This window comes from Callospermophilus lateralis, chromosome 17 (genome assembly GCF_048772815.1).
Source record: "Callospermophilus lateralis isolate mCalLat2 chromosome 17, mCalLat2.hap1, whole genome shotgun sequence".
NCBI classification, from domain to species: domain Eukaryota; kingdom Metazoa; phylum Chordata; class Mammalia; order Rodentia; family Sciuridae; genus Callospermophilus; species Callospermophilus lateralis.
The window spans coordinates 992040-1017838 of NC_135321.1; the positions used below are offsets into that span (position 1 = coordinate 992040).

Sequence of the window (25799 nt, forward strand, 5' to 3'; positions counted from 1 at the left end):
ACTCATATCAAATAAAACAGACTTCAAGCCAAAGTTAATCAAAAGGGATAAAGAAGGACTGCTCAAGGGAACCATACACCAACAAGACATAACAATCATAAATATATATGCCCCAAACAATAGTGCAGCTATGTTCATCAAACAAACTCTCCTCAAGTTCAAGAGTCAAATAGACCACCATACAATAATTATGGGAGACTTCAACATACTTCTTTCACCACTGGACAGATGTTCCAAACAAAAGTTGAATAAAGAAACTATAGAACTCAATAATACAATTAATAACCTAGACTTAATTGACATATATAGAATATACCACCCAACATCAAGCGGTTACACTTTTTTCTCGGCAGCACATGGATCCTTCTCAAAAATAGACCATATATTATGTCACAGGGCAATTCTTAGAAATTATAAAGGAGTAGAGATAATACCATGCATCCTATCTGATCATAATGGAATGAAATTGGAAATCAATGATAAAAGAAGGAAGGAAAAGTCCTATATCACTTGGAGAACGGACAATATGTTACTGAATGATCAATGGGTTACAGAAGACATCAAGGAGGAAATTAAAAATCTTAGAGATAAATGAAAACACAGACACAACATATCAGAATCTATGGGACACAATGAAAGCAGTTCTAAGAGGAAAATTCATTGCTTGGAGTTCATTCCTTAAAAAAAGAAAAAACCAACAAATAAATGAACTCACACTTCATCTCAAAACCCTAGAAAAAGAAGAGCAAAACAACAGCAAAATTAGTAGAAAGCAACAAATAATTAAAATCAGAGCTAAAATCAATGAAATCGAAACAAAAGAAACAATTGAAAAAATTGACAAAACTAAAAGTTGGTTCTTTGAAAAAATAAATAAGATCAACAGACCCTTGGCCATTCTAACGAAGAGGAGAGAGAACTCAAATTACTAGCATAAGGGATGAAAAAGGCAATATCACAACAGACACTACAGAAATACAGAAGATAATTAGAAATTATTTTGAATCCTTATACTCCAATACAATAGAAGATAGTGAAGACATCGATATTTTCTTAAGTCATATGATCTGCCCAGATTGAGTCAGGAGGATATACACAACCTAAACAGATCAATATCAATTGAGGAAATAGAAAAAGGCATCAAAAGACTACCAACTAAGAAAAGCCCAGGACCGGATGGGTATACAGCAGAGCTTTACAAAACCTTTAAAGAAGAACTAATACCAATATTTTTCAAGCTATTTCAGGAAATAGAAAAAGAGGGAGAACTTCCAAATTCCTTCTACGAGGCCAACATCACCCTGATTCCTAAACCAGACAAAGACCCTTCAAAGAAAGAAAACTACAGACCAATATCTCTAATGAACATAGACGCAAAAATCCTCAATAAAATTCTGGCAAATTGGATACAGAAACATATCAAAAAGATCAGGCATCATGATCAAGTAGGATTCATCCCTGGGATGCAAGGCTGGTTGAATATACGAAAATCAATAAATGTTATTCACCACATCAATAGACTTAAAGATAAGAACCATATGATCATCTCAATAGATGCAGAAAAAGCATTCGACAAAGTACAGCATCCTTTTATGTTCAAAATACTAGAAAAACTAGGGATAACAGGAACATACCTCAACATTGTAAAAGCTATCTATGCTAAGCCTTAGGCTAGCATCATTCTGAATGGAGAAAAATTGAAGGCATTCCCTCTAAAATCTGGAACAAGACAGGGATGCCCTCTCTCACCATTTCTGTTCAACATAGTTCTCAAAACACTGGCCAGAGCAATTAGACAGACGAAGAAATTAAAGGCATAAAGATAGGAAAAGAAGTACTTAAATTATCGCTACTTGCGGATGACATGATCCTATACCTAGTAGACCCAAAAGGTTCTACCAAGAAACTTCTAGAGCTAGTAAATGAATTCAGCAAAGTGGCATGATATAAAATCAACATGCATAAATCAAAGGCATTCCTGTATATCAGTGACAAATCCTCGGAAATGGTAATGAGAACAACCACCCCATTCACAATATCCTCAAAAAAAATAAAATACTTGGGAATCAACCTAACAAAAGAGGTGAAAGAACTATACAACGAAAACTACAGAACCCTAAAGAGAGAAATAGAAGAAGACCTTAGAAGGTGGAAAGATATACCTTGTTCATGGATAGGCAGAACTAACATCATTAAAATGGCCATATTACCAAAAATACTCTATAGGTTTAATGCAATGCCAATCAAAATCCCAACAGCATTCCTCGCAGAAATAGAAAAACCAATCATGAAATTCATCTGGAAAAATAAAAGACCCAGAATAGCAAAAGCAATTCTAAACAGGAAGAGTGAAACTGACTGTATAGCGATAACAGATTTTAAACTATACTACAGAGCCATAGTAACAAAAGCAGCATGGTACTGGTACCAAAACAGGCAGGTAGACCAATGGTACAGAATAGAAGACACAGAGACCAATCCACAAAATTAGAACTGCCTTATATTAGACAAAGGTGCCAAAAGCATGCAATGGAGAAGGATAGCATCTTCAACAAATGATGCTGGGAGAACTGGAAATCCATATGCAACAAAATGAAATTGAATCCCTTTCTCTCACCTTGCACAAAAGTTAACTCAAAATGGATCAAGGAGCTAGGAATCAAACCAGAAACTTTGTGTCTAATAGAAGAAAAAGTTAGCCCTAATATCCATCTCATGGGGTCGGGCTCCAAATTCCTTAATAGGACACCTATAGCACAAGAGTTAAAATCAAGAATCAAGAAATGGGACATACTCAAACTAAAAAGTTTTTTTCTCAGCAAGAGAAACAATAAGAGAGGTAAACAGGGAGCCTACATCCTGGGAACAAATATTTACCCCTCACACTTCAGATAGAGCTCTAATCTCCAGAGTATACAAAGAACTCAAAAAATTAAACAAATAACCCAATCAACAAATGGGCCAAGGATCTGAACAGACACTTCTCAGAGGAGGACATACAATCAATCAACAAATACACGAAAATATGCTCACCATCTCTAGCAATCAGAGAAATGCAAATTAAAACCACTCTAAGATACCATCTCACTCCAGTAAGAATGGCAGCCATTATGAAGTCCAACAATAACAAGTGCTGGCGAGGATGTGGGGGAAAAGATACACTTGTACATTGCTGGTGGGACTGCAAATTAGTTCAGCCAATTTGGAAAGCAGTATGGAGATTCCTTGGAAAGCTGGGAATGGAACCACCATTTGACCCAGCTATTCCCCTTCTTGAACTATACCCAAAAGATCTAAAAAGAGCATACAACAGGGACACAGCTACATCAAAGTTCATATCAGCACAATTCACAATAGCTAAACTGTGGAACCAACCCAAATGCCCTTCAAGAGATGAATGGATTAAAAAAAAATGTGGCATTTAAACACAATGGAATATTACTCGGCACTAAAAAACAACAAAATCATGGCATTTGCAGAGAAATGGATGGCATTAGAGCAGATTATGCTAAATGAAGCTAGCCAATCCCTGAAAAGCAAATGCAGAATGTCTTCTTTGATATAAGGGGGCGACTCAAAACAGAGCAGGGAGGAAGAGCATGAGAAGAAGATTACCATTAAATAGGGACGAGAGGTGCGTGGGAATGGGAGAGAGAAGGGGAATTGCAGGGAAGATGGTAGGAGACCCTCATTGTTATGCAAAATTACATATAAGATGGTGTGAAGGGGAAGAAAAGAGAGAGAGAAGCGTGTCACAGAAGATTGGGTAGAAAGAGGGGAGGGGAGGGGGGGATAGGAAGGGCAGCACAATATAATAGACACTAGTATGGCCCTATGTATAAACGTGGCTGTATAACAATGTGATCCTGCATTCTGTACACGTGGAAAAATAAGATTAAGGTTACGTACCCCATTTGAATCAAATGTATGATAAGTCAAGATCATTGTAATGTTCTGAGCAACTAATAAAAATTTTTTTAAAAAAAGAATAAAATAGTCAACAACTTTTCAGAGTTATTGTACGATTTGGCATTCCCACAAAAAAATGCATGTGACCCACTTTCTTCTCACTGTTGCCAGCATTTGGCAGTGTCACCACCTGTTAATTTTAGTCATTCTCATATATGTGTATTGATGCTTTACTGGTTTAATTTTTACTTCCTGATGGCTACTCATGTTGAATTTCATGTGCTTATTTTCTATCTGTAACTATTTGACAAAATGTCTCTTTAAATTTTCTAACTTGAATTTTTTTACTGTTGAGTTTTGAGAGTTTTCATATATTCCAGATACAAATCTTTATCAGATATGTGGCTTACAAGTTTTTCCTCCTGGTACATAGCTTGTTTGGGGGTTTTTTTGGTTGCTTTTTTAGGGGTTGTTGTTGTTTTTCCCCATTGTATTCACATGGTTTTTCAAACAGCACATTTTTAATTTTAATGAGATATAATTCATCAATTTTTTCTTTTATGCATTTATTTTCATGTATAGTCAAAGAAGTATTTTTCTATAACTTAATTCTTAGTATGTTCTCCTACGTTTTTCCCAAGTTTTACAGCTTGACATTTTGTACAAAATCAGTGATGGTTTTTAACCTATGTATGCTCTGGTCACATCTGTCAAAAAGGTGCCTCCTCTCCATTTACTGCACTGGCACTTTGGTTAGAAGCACGGTCTGCTTCTGAGCTCTGTGTAGGTTGTTAAGGTTGGTTTCCATCCCTCGTCTGTGCATGCTGTGCCGATCAATATGGCTATGGAGCAGGCATTGAGATCAGAGAGAGGGGCCTCCCAGCTGGTGTCCTTGTGGCGCCTGCTTCAGCTGCTTAGAAATAAGTTACCTATTAAAAACAAACAATAAAACTTCCTGCAACTCTGATAGAAATCACACCACGCCTACAGATCAATGCTTGGAAAACTGTGTCATGTTGCAACCCAAGAACTTCATATGTCCATTCACTTAGGTCTTTTTCCATTGCTTTAATCAACATCCTATAATTTCCAGCATGCTTGAGATTTCACTTTCACAAGAGTGACTGTAACAGTGTTATATTTTTCATTTTCACATGCATTTTTGCATATTTATCTTATAACCTGCCACCTTGTTGAACTTTATTTCCCAGAGGATATTCATATATCTCTTGTGAGGTTCAACACACCATCATGTCACCTGCAAACAGGGATATTTTTATTTCTCCTTCCCAGGCTCTGTGTCCTTAATTTCCTTTTTTGCCTTGCTCAGAGATGAGAGTGGCCAGCTAAGATTAGTAGAGCAAACATCCCTGTGTCCAAGTAGAGTAGGCTCCAGTCTTTACCACTCCACAAGACGTGCTGCAGGGTTTGTAGATGCTTTCTAACTGGATGAGGCTACTGTCCTCCAATCCTACCTGCAGAATGCTTTTGTGTCAATGGGTACTAAACTTAATCAAATATTTTCCCATAATCAATTGTTGATACATGAGATTTTTCCTTGGTCTCTGATAGAGTGGGTCACTTTGGCTGACTCCAGAATGCGGGACTAGACTTACATTCCAGGAGGCACCTCTACGTGTTCATGTTGAGGAACTCTCTTTATTACTGATGGCAATTGGTAAATATTTTCTTAAAAATTTTCTGACTATTTTCATTAGGGGATATCTATCAGTCTGTAATTCTGTCTGGGAGGTTTTTTTCTGGTGTTCGTATAAAGATAACCCCAACCTCATAAAATGAGCTGAGTAAATTTCCACCAACTATTTTCCAGAAGCTACTGTGTGAAACTAATAGTAAATCTCCTTTGAAGGTTTTAAGGAATTCTCCAATGAAACTATCTAGACCTGGCTGTTGCTTCTCAGATCTTTTACATACTAATGCAACTTCTTACTGACTTTTCCCCATTATTCTAAAGGATATTTTCTTGCCCACTACCATACTGGCTCTTTTGTTTTGTTCAATTTTAAGTGACGTATCTTCCTTTCTGAGTGGACGGGAAGACATATTCTTGTCAATGGCATAGAGCTCGGTCATGTTTTCTACCCACTCTGCATTTCACTTTATTGCTATGTTCAGAACATTAACAATTAGGGTAATTTATTAATAAAACAGAATGCAAGTATGCATTATTTTACTTTTCTTCTATAATTTCCTCCATTTTTCATCTCTCCCTTTTTGTGTATACCCTGAGTCCTTGTTTGGAGGACCTCAGGTTATTTACAGAACTTCAGAGTACATCTCTTCACAAACTTTTTGTAATGTTTCTTCTGGGCATGACAATATATACTGTAATACTTATTTATCAAATCGCATTAACTCAGAAAAATAAGATAAAGAGACCTTAAACTATACTACAGAGCTATAGTAACAGAAATGGCATGGTACTGGCACCAAAATAGACTTATAGATCAATGGTACAAAATAGAGGACCCAGAGACAGACCTGCATAAATACGGTTATGTCATTCTAGACAAAGTTGCTAAAAATATTCACTGGAGAAAAGGCAGCCTACTCAACAAATGGTGCTGGCAAAACTGGAAATCCATACAAAGCAAAATGAAATTAAACCTATTTCACCCTGCAAAAAAATCAACTCAAAGTGGATCAAAGACTTAGGCAGTAGAACAGAGACAAGAAAAAATAGGCACAAATCTTCATGATATCAGCCTAGGATCTGACTTCCCTAACAAGACTCCTAAAGCGCAAGAAGTAAAATCAAGAATCAATAAATGGGATGGATTCAAATTGAAAAGCTTCTTCTCAGAAAAGGGAACAATCAATAAGGTGAGGAGAGAGCCTATAGATTGGGAGAAAATCTTTAACACATGTACCTATGATAAAGCATTAATCCCTAGGATAAGAACTCAAAAAACTTAACACCAGAAACACAAATAACCCAGTCAATAAACAGGATAATAGCGGAACTGAACAGACACTTCACAGAAGAAGAAATACAACTGATCAACAAATATATGAAAAAGTGTTCAACATCTCTAGCAATTAGAGAAATGTAAATCAAAATTATATTAAGATTTCAAATCACTCCTATCAGAATGGCAATCATCAAGAATAGAGAAAACAATATATGTTGGCGAGGACGTGGGGAAAAAGGTACCCTCACACATTCCTGATGGGACTGAAAATTGGTGCAACCACTATGGAAAGCAGTATGGAGATTCCAGAAAGCTGGGAATGGAACCACCATCTGACCCAGCTATTCCCCTCATCGGTTTATACCCAAAAGACTTAAAATCAGCACACTACAGAAATGCAGCCACATCGATGTTTACAGCACCACAATTCACCATAGCTAAACTATGGAATCAACCTAGGAGTCCCTCAATAGATGAATGAATAAAAAAAATGTAGTATATGTATTCAATGGAATATTAATTGGTTTTAAAGAAGAGTGGAATTATGGTATTCAACAGTAAATGGATGTTTTGGGAGGATATCATGCTAAGTGAAAAGAGCCAATCCCACAAAACCAAAGGCCAAATATTTTCTCTAATATGCGGATGCTAACTCACAATAAGGTAAGGGAGAGGGCGCAGAAGAATAGCATTACCTTAGATTAGATAGAAGGAAATGATGGGAGGGGATGGGAGAGGATGTGGAGATAGGAAAGATAGTAGAATGAAACAGACATCATTAATTCACGTATGTGTGTGTGTGTGTGTATATATATATCTACATGACCAATATGATTCTGTAATATGTATACTCAGAAAATCAAGAAATTATATCCCATCTATGTATGACATATCGTAGGGTATAAATAATTCATTCTATTGTCATGTATAACTAATTAAAACAAATTTTAAAAAAGCAAAAAAACAACAAAAGAGTAAATGGCTATTCCCAGATGCAGGAAGAGCAACACCCTCTTCCCCAGAAGCTAGTTCTAATCAGGGTATGAAAGGCACTCAACAGGGTCCGTTGAGTCTATGCTGACCCTGCAACCACGAAGGCAGCACCCCCTGGGCTGCAGGAACTGTGGGAAGGCTGCACTTGCCAGCTCTTGCCCAGAGGGCCCTGGTCTGCACAAGGTCTTTACTTGGTACGTGCTAGAGCAGCAACATTTCAGCAAACAGATTTACCCCAAGTTTTAGATACACCCTGGTAAGCTAGGAGACAAACTCGGCATTTCTTTCTTTCCCATATTGCACACATAAAAATAACATGACCTTCAATGGGAATGATTTTTATTTAAACAAATACTTTGACAGCTTTTATCTTATTTAATATTATATTAAAGTTTAGAATGATCCAGAGCACTATAATTCTGCAAGTATCAGTTGATACGGTTGTTATTAAATAATTTTTTTTTTAAACAAAAGATTGTTTCTTTGGAGGCTGGGGTTGTGACTCAGTGGTGGAGAGTTTGCCTAGCATGTGTGAGACACTGGGATTAATCCTCAAAACGACATAAAAATAAACAAAATAAGGACATGCTGTCCATCTACAACTAAGAAACTTTAAAAAAAAATTGCTTCTTTGGAAAAAAATGATGAACTCTTGCAAATAGTACTTTTAACAAGTAAAGTCCCTAACATTGGGTTTAAGTTAGAAAAGCTGTAACTCATGGTTTTCCACCCAAGACATGTATAATAACAGCTTATTCAACATCGAGTTCTGGAGCTGAGGACAATTCTGTTGCTCAACACCACTGTCAGAGTAACATGGAATACAGAGAGAAAATAGCTACATGTTCTAAGACATACACGTAAGGAAGTAGGCTCCGTGACTAATGAAAGAACTCCTCCTTTCAGCCCTAGAGGACCTGCACTATAGCAGGCCATCAGTTAAAAAAAAACAGAAAACAGTAAGTGAAAATCCTAAGTAACAAGAACTAACAAACTGTAAAGAGAACTCACTCTCTTACTTAAATCTTGACATGAATTTATCAAGTTGGGAAAAGGAGAAATACTTCGAAATGTTTAACTCAGGACAAGAAGCTCTTCCATAATGCCAGCAACCCTTCAATTCCTCTAAGCCACCTGCAAAAACATCAACTCTACTCTTGAAACATCAAATAGCTTGAAATTCCCTAAAGGAGCCACATTTTGTAATGCCAATAGCCCTTTCAGGCTTATCTGAAATAGTCTCCTTCTCTTTTTTATTTATCACACCATATTTAAAATATAACCAAAAACTCTGTGCTATAGCATATGTGTAGCATGTACAAGGCCCTGAGTTCAAGGCCCAGAATCAAAAAGTAAAGTATAATTAAAGGTATTTAAATAACATGGCCATCAATATAGCAAATATACAGCCTATGGCAAAAGCAGGGAAAATTAGCAGAATTTACATGACTAACAGGCTGAGTAATCTCTCTAGTCAGAATCTGTCCTATGTAAATGTACAAAGACAAATGTATAAGGGTGGTCTCCACTACATTCTATAATAGCAAAAGAAAAAAGGAGGCTTTCCGAAAAACGGAATGAATAAAAGGCCAGTAACTGATAGCATCCACACATCTGAAAACTAGGTAAATGAATGCAAAACAATGTCTGCGTATCCCATCATATAAAATCAAATCACAAAGCCAACCACAACCTGTGCATAGAATAATGTAAAAACAGCCTTTCAGTTGGAGGAGGCAAAGAGGATTGCCCATGTGGCCAGACACCAGCTGACCCTACAGGTTCAGACTACTCTGTGGAAGGCCTGATGGGAAAGTGTCCTAGAGAATTATTGAAAACGTGGACTAGAGCCTAAAAAAAAAGTCTCCTGGAATGTTAAAGGAGAAAGTACACAGCAAGTATGAACTCTAGAGGCGGGGATGCCCAATGCACAAACGTAGCAGGACAAGGGAAGGGCTGCACTTGAGCCAGCTTTCCTTCTGCAGATTATCAGCAATTCTGACAATCTCCACTCCTGATCTCTGCTGGGTTTCCATGACTACTTCCTACAGTCAGCTACACTTGTTTCTTTCCTAGTGCTCTTCTACTTCCCTTTACCTTTCCCTCTTTAAAGTTTTTAAACCATAAGAACCATATCCAATAATCACAGACAATATACCTATCTACACAAGAAGTTCCAAAAACTGAAATAGAGTATTATTAACATGTTCTAATATGACTTTGAGGTCAAATGAAATAATCCTGAAAATGCATCATTAACAGTTAACAAACATCTTATTTCAGTCAAAATATGACTATACCTATATACATTAAAATACACTAGTAAAACAGAATGTACAAACATCTAGATTTTTGTTCAAGTACATCAAATCTTACATAAAGATATTAGGATTTAAAACACCTGTCTCAAATAATTTCATTAAGATTCAAAAGTTGCGGCTGGGGTTGTAGCTCGGTGGTAGAACACTTGCCTCACACGTGTGAAGCCGTGGGTTCGATCCCCAGCATCACATAAAAAATAAATAAATAAACAAATAAAAATAAAGATATCATGTCCATCTTTTTAAATTCAAAAGTTACTCGTAATAAAACTAAATGTTCATGACGGTATATACATAGATCTAAAATATATTAAAATGCATCAACCTTTTCCACTATGATGAGGTCTCCAACTTGTATGTCTGAACTCTTAACTTGCACTTTACCTTAAAAAGAAGAAGAAGTACAATCAACTCAAGGAAACAATGGCACACCAGAGATCAACATTGAATTGACAGACATTTAAAAATAACTCTAAGGCAAAATCAATGAAATAAATGCAAACACCAGGAATTTGTCTATGTTCAACTCATACTTTCAAAGTAGATTTCATATAGACACTGTCACTCACAATTAACTTCTGTAGTAAACACAAATAATTAACTATCCCACATTTTTTTTTTTTTAAGGTGAGAATTTTCTTGTGATCATTGGAAAAGGTGTACCATTTGGAAGGGTCTTCCTGTACTCTGTCAGTGTTAAAGTTTCCAATGATGAAAAACATTACTCAATAAAATAACGTGACAACTAAAGCTGAAAAACATGGATATATAAAAGTCCTTAAATTAATATCATACATGACACTGGCACAAACCTCACAGGCAAAATAAATAAAGCAATAATATATAAAAATCATCCTCTACTGGTAGCTTTACCAGCACAGGACAGAACTTAGAAGAACGTCTTATTTAATTATCATGAGTATGGTTACTTCAAGCTTTCATCTTGCTCTCAGGACTGTTTTACAGCCAAGTGTCTGACAGTGAATAGGCCCGCTGACCCCAGGCCCTGAGTATACTCCACAGAACTCTGTCATTTTCAACTTCATCTTCTTTCCTAACTATATAATTCATTCTTCCTTCTCACTATTTACATTCTTTGTAATGGACACATTTAAAAATGAGAGAAAAACACCAGGAGTCATAAGATGTAATAAATATAGTAAATACATTTAAAATACTTTGAAACAAAAAAACACGCTTTTTATTCCTTAATTAAGATTTTAAATTCCCAAGAAAGGTTTATTATTCTGTTATATGGTGACACACAGCATATATTTAATAGCCTTTGATTTTTTATTACTTATGTAATAAGTGACTGCTACTCTTTTCTATGGAACAACCTTGTAATTTTGCTTAAGGAAAAAAGTTCAGGGCAAATGATAGCATCAAAAGTTCTCAAAATGGTAATATTATTACACTATGAACAAAATATTAGAATACTAAGCCAGGCACAGTGCCATGTGCCTGTAGCCCAAGGTACTTGGGTGGCTGAGGCAGGAGGATCCCTTGAGACCAGGAGTTCAAGACCAGCCTGGGGAACACTGCAAGATCCCATCTCAAAAAAAAAAAGAAAGTATCAGAAGGTTAAATAATGGTCCACTCACAAAACAGTGTGGCCATCTGCTCCAAGTCTGCTCAGCTATAGGATACATTTCTAAATGTTGAAGACAGTCAAGCTATTTTAACAGGTACTAACTTCTTGAATACTGTCAACCTACATTCAAGGGACTACAGACATTTCCTTCAGTGCCTCTGCCACCACCTGAACGCAGTGACGTCTCATCCTTGGCCAGGGAACTTTCAGGACACTGAACAGAAGAGACGGGGGAATAGCCACCCGCTGTCCACAATCTGCCTGCTGGTGAAGGCCCAGCAACACTGACCTTTTTCTGCCTCATTCTAACAGCCCATGCCTTATGCTAGGAATTTGCTAGGAATTTGATTTCGGGTCAACCCTTGGTTAACTGAGCTGCTAGCTTGTCACTTGTAATGTTACAGGTAGGAGAGTGAAAACAAACTTACAACTCAGAGCATATTTAAGGCACAACTGGTCCATAGAGCTCAATACAGTTTCTTTAGGAACTTAGAGGTAATTTTAAGAGCACACTTTAGAAGGAAGCTCCAACTGTCAATGCTACCACTGAAGCTAATGGCACTTTTTTCTTTGAACATCATATTCCATTTATTCCAAGTAATGCTCACAATGTCATACAGTACTGGCCTTTTACTTTTTAATGAAACAGGTAAGGTTTGGAGGTGTGACCCAATGGTAAGAGCACCTGCCTACCATGTTTCAGGCCATGGGTTCAATCACCCGCGCTACCAGAAAACAAAGAGTTAATAGTGATAACAATAATACTCTCTACTCCAAACCATTTCAATTATGTCCTCCTTCCAGAAAAAAAAAAAGAAAAAATGTTCCCTGACACTGTGGTTCAAAAGCCAAAAAGCTGAGATTCTCCCCCAAGAAGGGAAGCTTCCATGTGACTTTTGCCATGAACGAAGCTAAAGGGGCTCTTCTACAGAAAGTCCTAAGTACAATACACAGCAGTCCAGCATGCTGCTGCTCGATGATGTGCCCCATATACTAAGAATATGGCACTAAAAGGTCTCCATTTCTATGACTTCCCTAATTCAATCTGAATACCAAATGATGCAATTTAGAAAACAGGATTAGGTGTATCCTCCCTCAAAAACCTCCATTATTAGGTGATGTTATTAGAAGATAACTCATATACGTATCATAGCATAGAAGTTCTTTACAACTGTCCCCCACATTAACTTCTGGGCTCTACCTGCTATCAACCTTCCTGCTGCTCCTGCTCTATCCCACCAGCACAGCATTCTACAATGGTGTGCTCTCCCTTGCTTCCTTTTGCTGCCTGGAACACATGCCCTTCACTTGTCCATCAAGACCCCACCTTCCAGACCACCTCGACCCACAACTAACATAAACTCCATGAACACACTACTAAATAACATGTGAAGATGCGAAAAATATTCAAATATGAGCATCTGTTAAATTTCATATCCTGTGAATGGTTCAAAGCATTAACTAAAATGAACTCTCATGGCATCTAATAAATACTTACTTTGGAAATGCACATCCAAAATTAAGTCTTTCAAAACCAAAAAAGGAACAGATATTCAATCCACCCCTTCTTCCCCCACATTCTTTTATTTGTTCATTAGGGTACACATAATGGTAGAATGTGTTGTTAAATATTAGTACATGCACACAAAATAAGAATAAAATTTGGCCAATAACCCTTCCTAGCACTTCCCACCTTCCTCCCCTCTTCCCAACCCCTGGCTGGATCTCCTTCCTTTGGTCTACTGATCTCCCTTTACTTTTCATGCAGTCACCCATATTCATTTCCTATTCATTCACTAGCTTTTACAAATGAGAGAAACTATTGACCTTCTGAACCTAGCTTCTTTCACTTAACATAATGGTCTCCAGTTCCATCCATTTTCCTACAAATTATATAATCTCAATTTTCATTATTGCTAAATAAAATTCCATTTGGTACATATATATTTTCTTTACCCATTCACCCACTGACAGGCACCTAGTCTGGTTCTATAATTTGGTTACTCTGGTTTATCTGGGTATGCCTGTACTACTCTAGTATGCTGACTTTAATTCTTCAGGCTAAATACCGAGGAGTGGTATAGCTGGGTCATGTGGTGGATTCACACCTAGTCTTTTGAGGAACCTGGTTTCCATAGTGGTTGTACAAATTTACAATTACATAATTACAACTTTTTTTCCACATCCTCTCCAACATTTATTATTATTTGTATTCTTGATGACTGCCATTCTGACTGGTGCGAGGTGAATTCGCAGTATAGTTTTGATTTGCATTTCTCTAATTGCTAACAGTATTGACCATTTTTTCATGTATTTGTTGGCTACTTGTATTTATTGTTTTGAGAACAATGTGTTTGATTCACTTGTCCATTTATTATTTGGGTTACCTGGATTTTTTGATATTTTTTGAGTTCTTTATCTATTCTAGATATTAATCCTCTGTCGGAATAGCTAGCAAATATTTTTCTCCCGTTCTGAATGATCTCTCTTGAGATTCTTAACTGAATTCTTTGATGAACAGGTTTTTTTTTTTTTTTAGTTGTTGATGAACTTTTATTTTATTCATTTATTTATATGGGGTGCTGAGGTTCAAACTCAGTGTCTCACACAAACACTCTACCACTGAGCCACAACCCCAGTCCAAGTTTTTTTTTTTTTTTTTGATGCATCCTATTTATTAATTCTTGGCATTATTTCCTGAGCTTTAGGGTCCTACTGAGAAAGTTGTTGCCTGTGCCTATATGCTAAAGTATTGATCCTACATTTTCTTTTAGAAGTTGCATAGTTTCTGATCTAATTTCTATGTTTGATCCACTTTTTTGCTGACTTTTGTGCAGGGTGAGACATAAGGACAGACTTTCATAATTGTACATAAGAATAACCTGTTTTTCCACCGCCATTTCTTAAAAGAGGGTCTCTTTTCTTAAATGTGTGTTTTTGGCACCTCTGTCAAGAAGCAGATGAGTGTAAATGTGCAGGTTTGTCTGTTTTCTATGCTGTAGCATTGTTCTGTGTGTCTGTTTTTATACCAGTATCATACAGTTTTTGTATTATGGTCTGTAGTAAAATTTGAAATCAGGTATTTTGATACCTTGAGCACTGCTTTTTTGGTTTAGAATTGCTTTGGCTATTCTGGGTCTTTTATTCTTTCAAATAAATTTTAGGACTCTTTTCAGTGAAGTGGTATTCTGATGGGGTCTGCATTGAATTTTTATATTGCTTTTGGTGATAATCATTTTAACAATATTGCCTATCTATGAACATGGGAGGTCTTTCCATCTTCTGAGGTCTTCTTCCATTTCTTTCTTCAGTGTTCTATAGTTTTCATGGTAGAGGTCTTTCATCACCTTGTTAGATTTATTTCTAGGGTTTTTTGCGGGGTAGGGGGTTTGTTTCCAATTTCTTTCTCAGCAGATGTGAACATCTTTATCTTTTACCAGATTTTAAAGGAAATGCTTTCAGTTTTTCCCCATTTACTATGAGGGTGGCTTTGGGGTTTTTGTATATACCCTTTATCTTGGAAGGTTTTTATTTCCGATTTTGATATATAGCTTTCCTAGATACAGCAATCTTTTTTTTTTTTTTATTGGTTGTTCAAAACATTACAAAGCTCATGATATATCACCTTTCATACATTTGACTCAACTGGGTTATGAACTCCCATTTTTACCCCAAATACATATTGCAGAATCACATCGGTTACACACTCACCTTTTTACATAATGGCATATTAGTGACTGTTGTATTCTGCTACCTTTCCTATCCCCTACTATCCCCCCTCCCCTCCCCTCCCATCTTCCCTCTCTACCTCTTGAGCTGTTGTTCAATTCTCTCCCTTGTTTCCCCCACTTTCCCCTCACAACCTCTTCTATGTATTTTATGTAACATGAGGGTCTCCTACCATTTCCATATGTTTTCCCTTCTCTCTCCCCCGAATCGTCTTTGTTTAATGTTAATCTTTTCCTCATGCTCTTCCTCCCTGTTCTGTTCTTAGTTGCTCTCTTTATATCAAAGAAGACATTTGGCATTTGTTTTTTAAGAATTGGCTAGCTTCGCTTAGCATAATCTGCTCTAATGCCATCCATTTCCCTGCAAATTCTATGATTTTATCATTTTTTAGTGCTGCGTAGTACTCCATTGTGTATAGATGCCACTTTTTCTTATCCATTCATCTATTGAAGGGCATATAGGCTGGTTCCACAGTCTAGCTATTGTGAATTGTGCCGCTATGATCATTGATGTGGCAGTATCCCTATAGTACGCTCTTTTGCAGCAATCTTGATTGACAATTATTTTCTTTCAGGACTTGGAATACAACATTCCAAACCCTCCTGATATTCAGAGTTTGGGCTGAGAAATTAGAAGTGATTTTGACTGGCTAGCCTTTCAATGTGACCTTTTCTCTTGAGGCTTTTAAAACTGTGTCCTTTTTCTGCATGTCAGGCATTTTAAGTGGTTCTTCTTTCATCTTGGCTATTAGGATTTCTGAATTCCTCCTTATCTGGATGTCCATCTCATTCTCAAACTTTCGAAAATTTTCTCCAATTGTTTCCCTAAAGAGGTTGTATATCCCGTTAGCATGCATCTCATAACTCTCAACTCCAAATAGTCTTAATGGCTTCTTAATATTGTCCCACAGTTCTTGCATATTCTGATCATGGTTACTTATTTTCTTTTTGTCCAGATCTTTTTCAATAATTCTTATCTTCTTATTGAATTTCTCATTCATATCCTATACTGACTTCCTTAATTTATTCAGTAGTTTTTCTGTGTGCTCTTGGATTTCATTAATCATTTTTATAATCATTCTTTTGAATTCTTTATCTGGTAGTGCATCCATTTCAATATCTTCAGATTTTGAATTATGAACTTCACAAGGTGTCACGTTACCTTGTTTTTTTCCCCTTATTTCTTACACTCCTGTGTTGGGTTTCATGCATCAATTGGGATAGATTTCTCTTCTACTCCTTTGTGTGGGCCTTTGTAGGCACAGCCCTCCTACCCCCAGGACCAAATTATCCTAAAGTGATCTAGATTTGAAACCCACCCTCGTAGGTGTGGTATCCACAGCCTTTGTGTAAACTTTGCTTTTGCTATAGCAGTGGATATTTGCACATGGTACCTAAAAGCCCACCCCTAGCCATTCCTACTTGGGGCCTGGTCATTGGTTTGAGTTTCTGTCACTGCTATTTTTTATACTGAAGTATAGCTGATGTCTGAGTGCCGTTAATTCATGGGTGGAGCAATGTACACTGTCTTTGGCAGTTTTGTTCAGCCAACAGTGTCTATGAGATCTACAACATATTAATTATCACAAAAATAGGAATGGTGGGGTCAGCAATTGTCAACCGCAAAAACAATAAATAACCATAAACTAGATCTGGCATTAAAGCAAACAACAGGTGTCAACTATGTCATCCACAGAAGTAATAACTGCAACAACATGAATGGTTGGGGTAAGAATTACACAAACCAATTGATAGTAAAAATACAGTTAAGAGAAAGGAAAATGTGATAGAAAGGTAGAAGAGAATTTACAATGTCCAAACAGTGAACAGAGAATGCAGAAGAGATGTAGTAAGTGATGCTCATAAGAAAGGAGAAGAAAAAACTGAAAAAAACAAAGTAAAGGAAGAGAAATAGGAAGAACAAGAGGATTTGGCAGTTAGCAGAAGAAAGGAGAGAAAGAGAAATACAACAAAACAAAACCCAAATAAAATTAGCAAACCAAAAACCCTAACCCTCAAAGACCAAAAAAAAAGTACACCTAAATAAATGCTAAAATGAGGGCTGGGGTTGCAGTGGTAGAGTGTTTGCCTAGCATGTGTGAGACACTGGGTTCTATCCTCAGCACCATATAAAAACAAACAAAATAAAGGTATTGTGTCCATTTACAACTACAAAAATTTTTTAAATGCTAAAAATGAAAAAATAATATAAATAATTTACTAGTGTATTTTAATGTATATAGGTATAGTCATACTTTGACTGAAATAAGATGTTTGTTAACTGTTTATGATGCATTTTCAGGATTATTTCATTTGACCTCAAAGTCATATTAGAACATGTTAATAATACTCTATTTCAGTTTTTGGAACTTCTTGTGTAGATAGGTATATTGTCTGTAATTATTGGATATGATTCTTATGGTTTAAAAACTTTAAAGAGGGAAAGGTAAAGGGAAGTAGAAGAGCACTAGAAAAGAAACAAGTGTAGCTGACTGTAGATAGTCATGAAAACCCAGCAGAGATCAGGAGTGGAAATAATAAATATGTATACATATGATCATGAACAAAAGATTCTTCACTGAGGTCATCAAAATAGTCAACAAGAACGGATGTTCACTGCCTATTCCCAACTGTGTCCTTTCCGCTACTTCTTGGGCTATGTATTGAGGAGGGGAGAGAGAGAGAGTATGTGCACAAGGCCTGAGTTGTTATTAACACCTTCCTCTTTCTGTGTTGCTCACCGAGCTGTGAGTTGCAGTAGCCTAAGACTGAAGCTAGGTGAAATAGCTCTCAGCCTCCCTTCTTACCTGTATAGAGTAGGACAGAGTAGGAAGTATAATCAGTTGCAGTTTTGTATGCACAGACAGCAGACTTGTTGTTTTTTGTTTTGTTGTTGTTTTCTTTTTTGTTTTGGTTACTCAGGGCCTGAGTAAGGCAGGTCGGGACATGACAAGCAGAAGGCAGGGAGCCGCTGCAGAGTTCTATGAAGGGATTCCTAACAGCTGGGCTTAGGTCTAATTAGGCCCTGTGACTGTTTTGGGTGGTATCTGCTCGAAGACAGTAGATCAACACACCCGTAGGGCCAGAGGGATGCCAATCTCTGCTGGGAGTCTGGATCCCAGAGAATTCTACCTGTGGGCAGGGAAGCCAATCCTCCACACACTCTACTGCCCAAGGAAACAGCCTTTCCAGGCTTAGTCCCTAAGTGCATTCATACCCACCTCTTCAAGACTGCCAATTCTCTTCAGCTGGTCATGCAAACAACCAGACTCTTCATTTTTTCTGACTTGAATCCCCCTTAGTACGATCTTCTCTGTGCCTGTTTCATTCATGTTCTGCTATAAACACCCTAAGCCACCTATCAGGCACTTGCTAGGACAGTCTAGCAGGGTTTACTATGACCCCCTGGCTCCCCCAGCAGCAGCTACAGTGTGGCCTCCTTAAGATGACCCCCACCCTCAGCTCTCCACTGCCACTTGAGAAATACAGAGCATTTTTCAAACACCATGGTGCAGCCTCTGGATCAGCTAAGTTCAGGCTGCTTTTCTGACCTCAGATTTTTCCAAATCTGCTTGTTGTGTTTTCTCTCAGTGTTATCCCTTCCCTCTATGGTGAGCCAGTGCCACTGCCATGACCAGCTAAGTTCCAATGTACTTTTTCTTCTTTGCTCAATGCAATGTTTCTGAGTCTCTGAAACACTCTGACTATCCAATACTGAATTTTAGTAAAATACCTCTTCCACCTTTCTCACTGTGAAAGATACTCCCACTGCTTGAATCCCAGACCCTGAGCAACTAGGAATGCATTCTGAATCACTCCCAATCTACTCTGAATGAGTGAAAAATCACTCAATGTCATAATTTATTATTAGCGTATTATTAGAGCACATCTACTAGACGCAGATATCATTAATGAAGAAAAAAACATATTCATTACTTATATCCTAACAAAATAGGCACAAGGTGATATGAATGGGAAATAGGCAACTTTTAAAACAGAAACTTAGCACATACATGGAGTGTTCTATGTTAACTTCAAATTAAAAGGTGCTGCTGCCTTGGATGGACCATGTTCCAGCACATGAGTCTAAGTGAAGCTAAGCTCCTACCTGCTCACCTACATAGAGAGTCAGAGTGCCATTCCCACCCACAAAGAAGCTCATTCAGATTCAGATGGATTTCCCAGGATGCAAAGAAGTGAAAACACAAATAAAATCCAAAATAGGGCAAGCCTCCCTAGGAAAGAAGGAATCCACTGATGTCTTCACAGCAGAAGAGAGAGGACATGGGAAGCATGAGAACAACTGGACCTTTGTCAGCTCTAAAGATGCATGAAGCCTGCCACACATTTACCCCAAGGGTCACAGACAAAAGGGCCATCTGCACCTGTGCCCCCAAACATGGGTTCGAGGCAAGAGAGCAGAGCCTCAGAGTCTTCTACCTGAGTCTGAGAAGGGGTGAGCCAGAAAAGTCAGAAGCCCAGCGGCCCCTCCTCCCAACAGTACTAGGCCCAGTGTGGTGGTGCACATCTGTAGTCCCAGGGACTCAGGAGGCAGGAGGTTCAAGGTCAGCCTCAGAGATTTCGCAAGACTGTCTCAAATTAGAATTTAAAAAAGGCTGGGGATGTGGCTGGGTGGTAAAGCACCCCGAGATTCAATCCTTAGTACCCTCCCCATGCCAACAAAACAATATTCCAATGGCACTATAGTAGAGGCCTCACCATGACAAGCTTATACAGAAAGGGTGGAAAGAAAGAATTATCACTAAATGTTTTGCAGATGACATGATCATCCACATAGAAAATTCTAAAAATCTATAAAAAAATCAAGAACATAATGAATCATTTTGAAACTTCACAGGAAACAAAAATAAAATATAAAAACCAACTTCATATGGAAAAATGAAATCTTAGAACAATACAATTTACAGTAAAATCCCAAAACGTAAAGTTCTGAGGGTTGAATGTGACAAAATATATGGAAAACTTCTTTATAAAAAACTATGAAACAGAGACTGAAGTTGTGCCTCAGTGATAGAGTGCCTGCCTAACATGGGTAAGGCACTGGGTTCAATTCTCAGCACCACATAAAATAAGTAAAATAAAGGTACTGTGTCCATCTACAAAAGAAAATACTTAAAAAAAAAAAAAAAAAACAACTATGAAACATTGCTGGAATTAGAGAATTTTCTCCAAAACTGAACTAAAAATATAATAAAATCCCAATCAAAATCCAATCAGGATTTCTATAGAAACTTACAGGTTGATTCAAACAATGAAATACAAAGGATCTAATCAACCAAAACAAATCTTAAAAAGGGAAAAACAAAGCTAGAAAACTCCATGACCACTCTGAAGCCCAGTGATTAGGTCAGTGTGCTGGTGGTAAAGAGACCAATGGAAGAGCAGGTATCTGGGAAAACGGGCCCTGCGGGGCATGCAGCCCTAGGAAGCACCACAAGAAGGTGGTGGCAAAGGTGCTGGGAACCACAATCCCACCTCACAGAAGGAACTCAAGACTTAAGTACCCAAATGTGAATTCTGAAGTAATCAGGCTTTTAGGAAAGGAGCTCAGGAATCTCTCTCTGAAACCTATAGCCCGAGAAGGTTCAGGGCAAGGACCATGTAAGAAAAATGATAAATTAGACTTCATCAATGTTCAACAATTCTTCTAAAAGACATGCTGGACTAGAAGGAAATATTCACAACAAACATATCTGACCAAGGACTTCTAGCTAGGATATGTAACATGAACTCCCACTGCACAACACTAAAATAGAAAAGCTCAATTTTTAAAAAGTAAAGAACATGTACATACACTTCACAAGAACAGATGAGCTTTGAAAATGTACTCAGGGCTGTCATCATCAGGGACACACATTCTCCATGGCTACCAAGCATAGTTCTCTGGCCCCATATGTGAGGTAAAAACAGGGTGGGAGCTGGGCACACAGTGATGCCTATCTGTAACCCCAGTGACTTAGGAGACAGGCAGAAAGATCACAATTTCCAGGCCAGCCTCAGCAACTTAGGAGGGTCCTAAGCAGCTCAGCAAGACTGTCTCAAAAAATAAAAAGGACTGGGGATGTAGCTCCAGCAAAGGGGTCCAGCGGTAAATACTCAGTACCAAAAAGCAAAAACAGGGGTGGGTGGGATGCCAAAGATCATAGTACCTCCACCACTCGGATCTCAAATGTACAACAACTTTGGGAAAATATCAGTCTTTTAAAAACTTATGTATTTATCCATCCTGAAATCAAGAAATCCCATTTATAGGTGTATATCCAACAAAAACAATAATTTATGTCCACAACAGATGAAAACATCCATCAGGGTTTTATTCATAACGATCATAATGGAAACTGCCAAGCTGCCAAGCGCCCATCTTAAGCAGAGCAGATGACTATGCAATGAGAAGCTATTCAGCCATCAAAAGGAAGGCGACCAGTCTATGCAACATCAGTACTATATTTCAAAAGGACACTGAATGAAAGAAGAAACACAACAGATTGCACACTATATGCTTCCTTTGTATCAAGTGCTAGAAAAAACAAAACCAAGCTATGAGGACCTCAAAACAGTGGCTGCTTCTGGCAGGGAGATGAATGGAAGGGGACAAGTTCAGAGATGATGGAAATATTCTGTACCTTTCTGGAGGGAAAGTTACATGGGTATAGACTATGTCACTCTTTTAGTTACTAATTTCTCAGTAAAAGAAATTATTTCACAGTTTAAATTTCCACATTATCTGCTGGTGCACCGTATATGGAAACATGCTAACAATTGAAATAATCTCAAAAGTTATTATCTTCTATGTCACATATGAAATAAACTAAAAGAGGCTAATTCATCCTCATATACACATTATGAAACCAAAGCCAACACTAATCAACCCATAATGAATAAACCCACTGCGGTCTACCAATGGTACTCAGCCAATACAGATCAACTACTGATGTGAGCCACAACATTAACAGACCTCACAAACAAAAGCATATGCTAAGGGAAAGAAGCCAGATACAAAAGACTATGTGTTGTGTGATTCCACATGACAAGTGTCCATGAATGGCCCTTGTACAGAGACAACAAGTAGATTGGCTGCTGCCTGGGACAGGCAAAAAAAAATGAGACAAAGATGCAAGATCTGAAAGGGTCAGATTACTCTTTCCAAGGGACTTAACACCTTCCCAAAACAATGCTTGGGAATGTGTACAGAAATATAAAAATACCCAGCACCCAAAAAAGGTAAAATTCACAAAGACTGCATGCAAAAAAGCAAGAACCCAGGACCCAAGTGAGGGGGGGAACCATTTAGTCAACACTAATGCACCATGCACAGGGCTACAATTAGCATATGAGGACAGGAAAATAAATTAAAATTGTATTCCATGTACTTAAGAAGCTGAGGACATGTAAGATATAAAAAAAGATCCAAATCAAACTACCAGACTACAATGCTTGCCTAACTATTATAATAAAAACTACAGTGCTTGAGAAGAATGTCAAAGAAGCCTGGAAACAGACCATGAACCTATGCAGACATGAAAGGGTGGGGCATAGTGAACACTGGAAACAACAAAGACTAAGAATTGTCTATATTAATGAAAACTCAACTCATGATTCAAGAAGCTTACTGAACTCCAAGCTTAAGAAACAAGAAGAAAAATCACACTAATGCACATCATAATCAAATTACTCAAAACCCTTGACAAAAAGAAAATCTTAAAAGCAGACCTAAAGATAACAGCTAACCCTAAAAATAACAAAATATTGCTGAGGGTAATTTTAAAAGAAAATTTAAAAGGGAAAGAGTGACCTTGCTTGCTTATAGGTCAGAAGACTCAACATTGTTAAGATGTTAATTCTTCCCCAATTTGAGCCATAGATTCAATGTAGTCCCAATCAAAAGTTTTTGTAGAAACTGACAAATTGTATCTGAAGTTATGCAGAAGTACCCTTAGGCTAACCAGAAGGACTCTAAAAATGAAGAACAAAGAATTAATATAAAGCAACAGTAGTCAAAAGAATAAAGCATTGAGCTGGGGTTGTGGCTCAGTGGTGGAGCACTTGCCTAGCACATGTGAGGCACTGAATTCGATTCTCAGCATCATAAATAAATGAAATAAAGGTCCACTGACTACTAAAAAAAAACAAAAAAAAATTTTTTTAAATAAAGCATTTAAATAAAGGCAGACAAATAGACAATGGAGTGAAAAAGAGTCCAGAGTCAAACCCACACATGAAAAAGGACAAAGGCAAAGATGCAAGAAAAGAGTCATTTTCTTAAAGCAGAGCTAGGAGCAACAGAATATCCAAATGCAGGAAAAGAATTTTGGACTCACAGTTTGCACCACATGTAAAAAATTTATTCAAAATGGACATACACAAATGTAAATTCCAAAACTAAAAAACTTGAATGAGCTCAGGATTCAGGCCAGGCCAAGGGAGCCAAGGCAGCAAGAGCAAACCCATAACCAAACACCAAGGAGGCTTCCAGCCCATAGGTTCAGAAAGCCACAGCTCAGTGAAAGAAGGCACAGCTCGAGGCAGAGTAAAGAGGACGGCATCTGGGCACTGAGTGCCAGAAACACAGTGCATGAGGGGTGAACATGAAAACAGAAGCCCTGCATCCCAGAGCAAGGAATATGCAGGCTCTGAGGTGACTTCGAATTCTGCAGGTTTTCAAATCAAGTGACATCAACAAAGAAAAAGGTCACTGTAAGACTATTACAGGTGGACAGAAGGTTAGTTCTTCCAAGGAGATGAGAAGTCTCAGGGAGCATGTGTTCTAAATCCTTGAACTACTTTTTTCTTTAAATATAAATATCTTACTGAAGTTTCCTTCTGTTTGTTTTTAATTGCAAAAAAAATGATGGTATGTGTTTACAAAGTATAATATTTCAATACATGTACACAGTGTGTACAATTAACTCATATCCAGCATATCCATTGCCTCACATTTTATCATTTCATTGTTATAGGGATATTCAAAACCCTCTCTTCTAGCTATAAAAATTTTGAAATTTTCAATACAATGTTTTTAGCCATCTTCACCCTACTGTGCAATAAAACACCAGAACTTATTCCTCCAATAATAACTCTAAACTCTCCCTATCCTCTTCTCCCCACGGTCATGCCAGCCTATTCTGGTAACCATTCTTCTACTTTCTACTTCTGTGAGATCAACTTCAGATTCAACATATGGGTGAGATCATGCCATATTTGTCTTTTTGTGTCTGGTTTATTTCAATTAGCATAATATCCTCCAGATTCATCTATGGTGCCACAAATGACAGGATTTCATTCTATTTTTATGGCTGAATATTACACTATTATGTGTGGGGGTCGGGAGCTTTCTTTATTCATTTATCTGCTGATGGACGCTTAGACTACATGTATTTGCAACTGATACCATAAAAACAAAAAAGGTTTAAAAGAGACTACTATGAACAATTACATATCTACAAATTCAATAACCTAGAAGAAATTAATAAATTCCTGGACACATACTTCTATGACCATTTTAACTGACGCAGAAAAAGTACTTAATAACATTAAATATTCTTCATGGTAAACACAACAAACAAGGTGTAGTAGGAGTGTTTCTCAACATAATAAAGGCCATATACATCAGGCTCACAACAAACATACCAAGACTGACTCATAAAGAATAGAAAATCTGAAGAGACCAACAACAAGTTAATGGTAACTTAAGTAAATCAGTAATGAAAAGTTTCCTTTCAAAGAAACCCCATGACCATATGGTTTCACTGCTGAATTCTACCAAACATTTTATGAACTAATACCAATTCTACCCAAACGATTCCAAAAAACTGAAGAGAAAATACTTGCAAAATCATTTTACAAGGCCAACATTATTAGTCTGATACCAAAAGCAGACTACAGCAAAAAAGAAAACTACACACCAATATCAACGACTTCAGATGAGCTCACAGATGACAGCACACTGGATGGGCAGAACTGAAACCTTTTCCTCTGAGAACTGAACAAGGCAAGGAGAAGGGTGCTGGCTCTCTCCAGTCCTAGTCAATATGGAAGTCCTGGCCACAGCAACCAGGCAAGAAACAGAAAGTATGCACATGGAGAAGGAGTTACTATCAGAAAACCCCACAACTCTACCAAAGAAACCCATTAGAACTAATAAATTCAGGGAAGTTGTAGGATACAAAATCAATAGTCAAACATCAATGGTTTCTTATACACCAATAACTGGGGAAAAAAATCAAGAAAACAACCCCTTTTACAATAACTACCAGAAAATAAAATACTTAGGATTAAAATTAACTAAAGTAAACAAGCACCT

At 37.4% G+C, this 25799-nt stretch overlaps 1 protein-coding gene across 5 annotated transcripts in view; it reads right to left on the reverse strand.

Annotated features, from left to right (window-relative positions):
* Positions 1-25799, reverse strand: part of Atp9b (ATPase phospholipid transporting 9B (putative)) — a 258118-nt gene that overhangs the window by 178264 nt on the left and 54055 nt on the right. For all 5 annotated transcript variants that reach the window (XM_076837216.1, XM_076837215.1, XM_076837218.1 and 2 more), the window contains exon 6: positions 10482-10540. In XM_076837216.1, coding sequence (XP_076693331.1) covers positions 10482-10540 — 59 coding nt within the window. The remainder of the gene's footprint in view (positions 1-10481; positions 10541-25799) is intronic.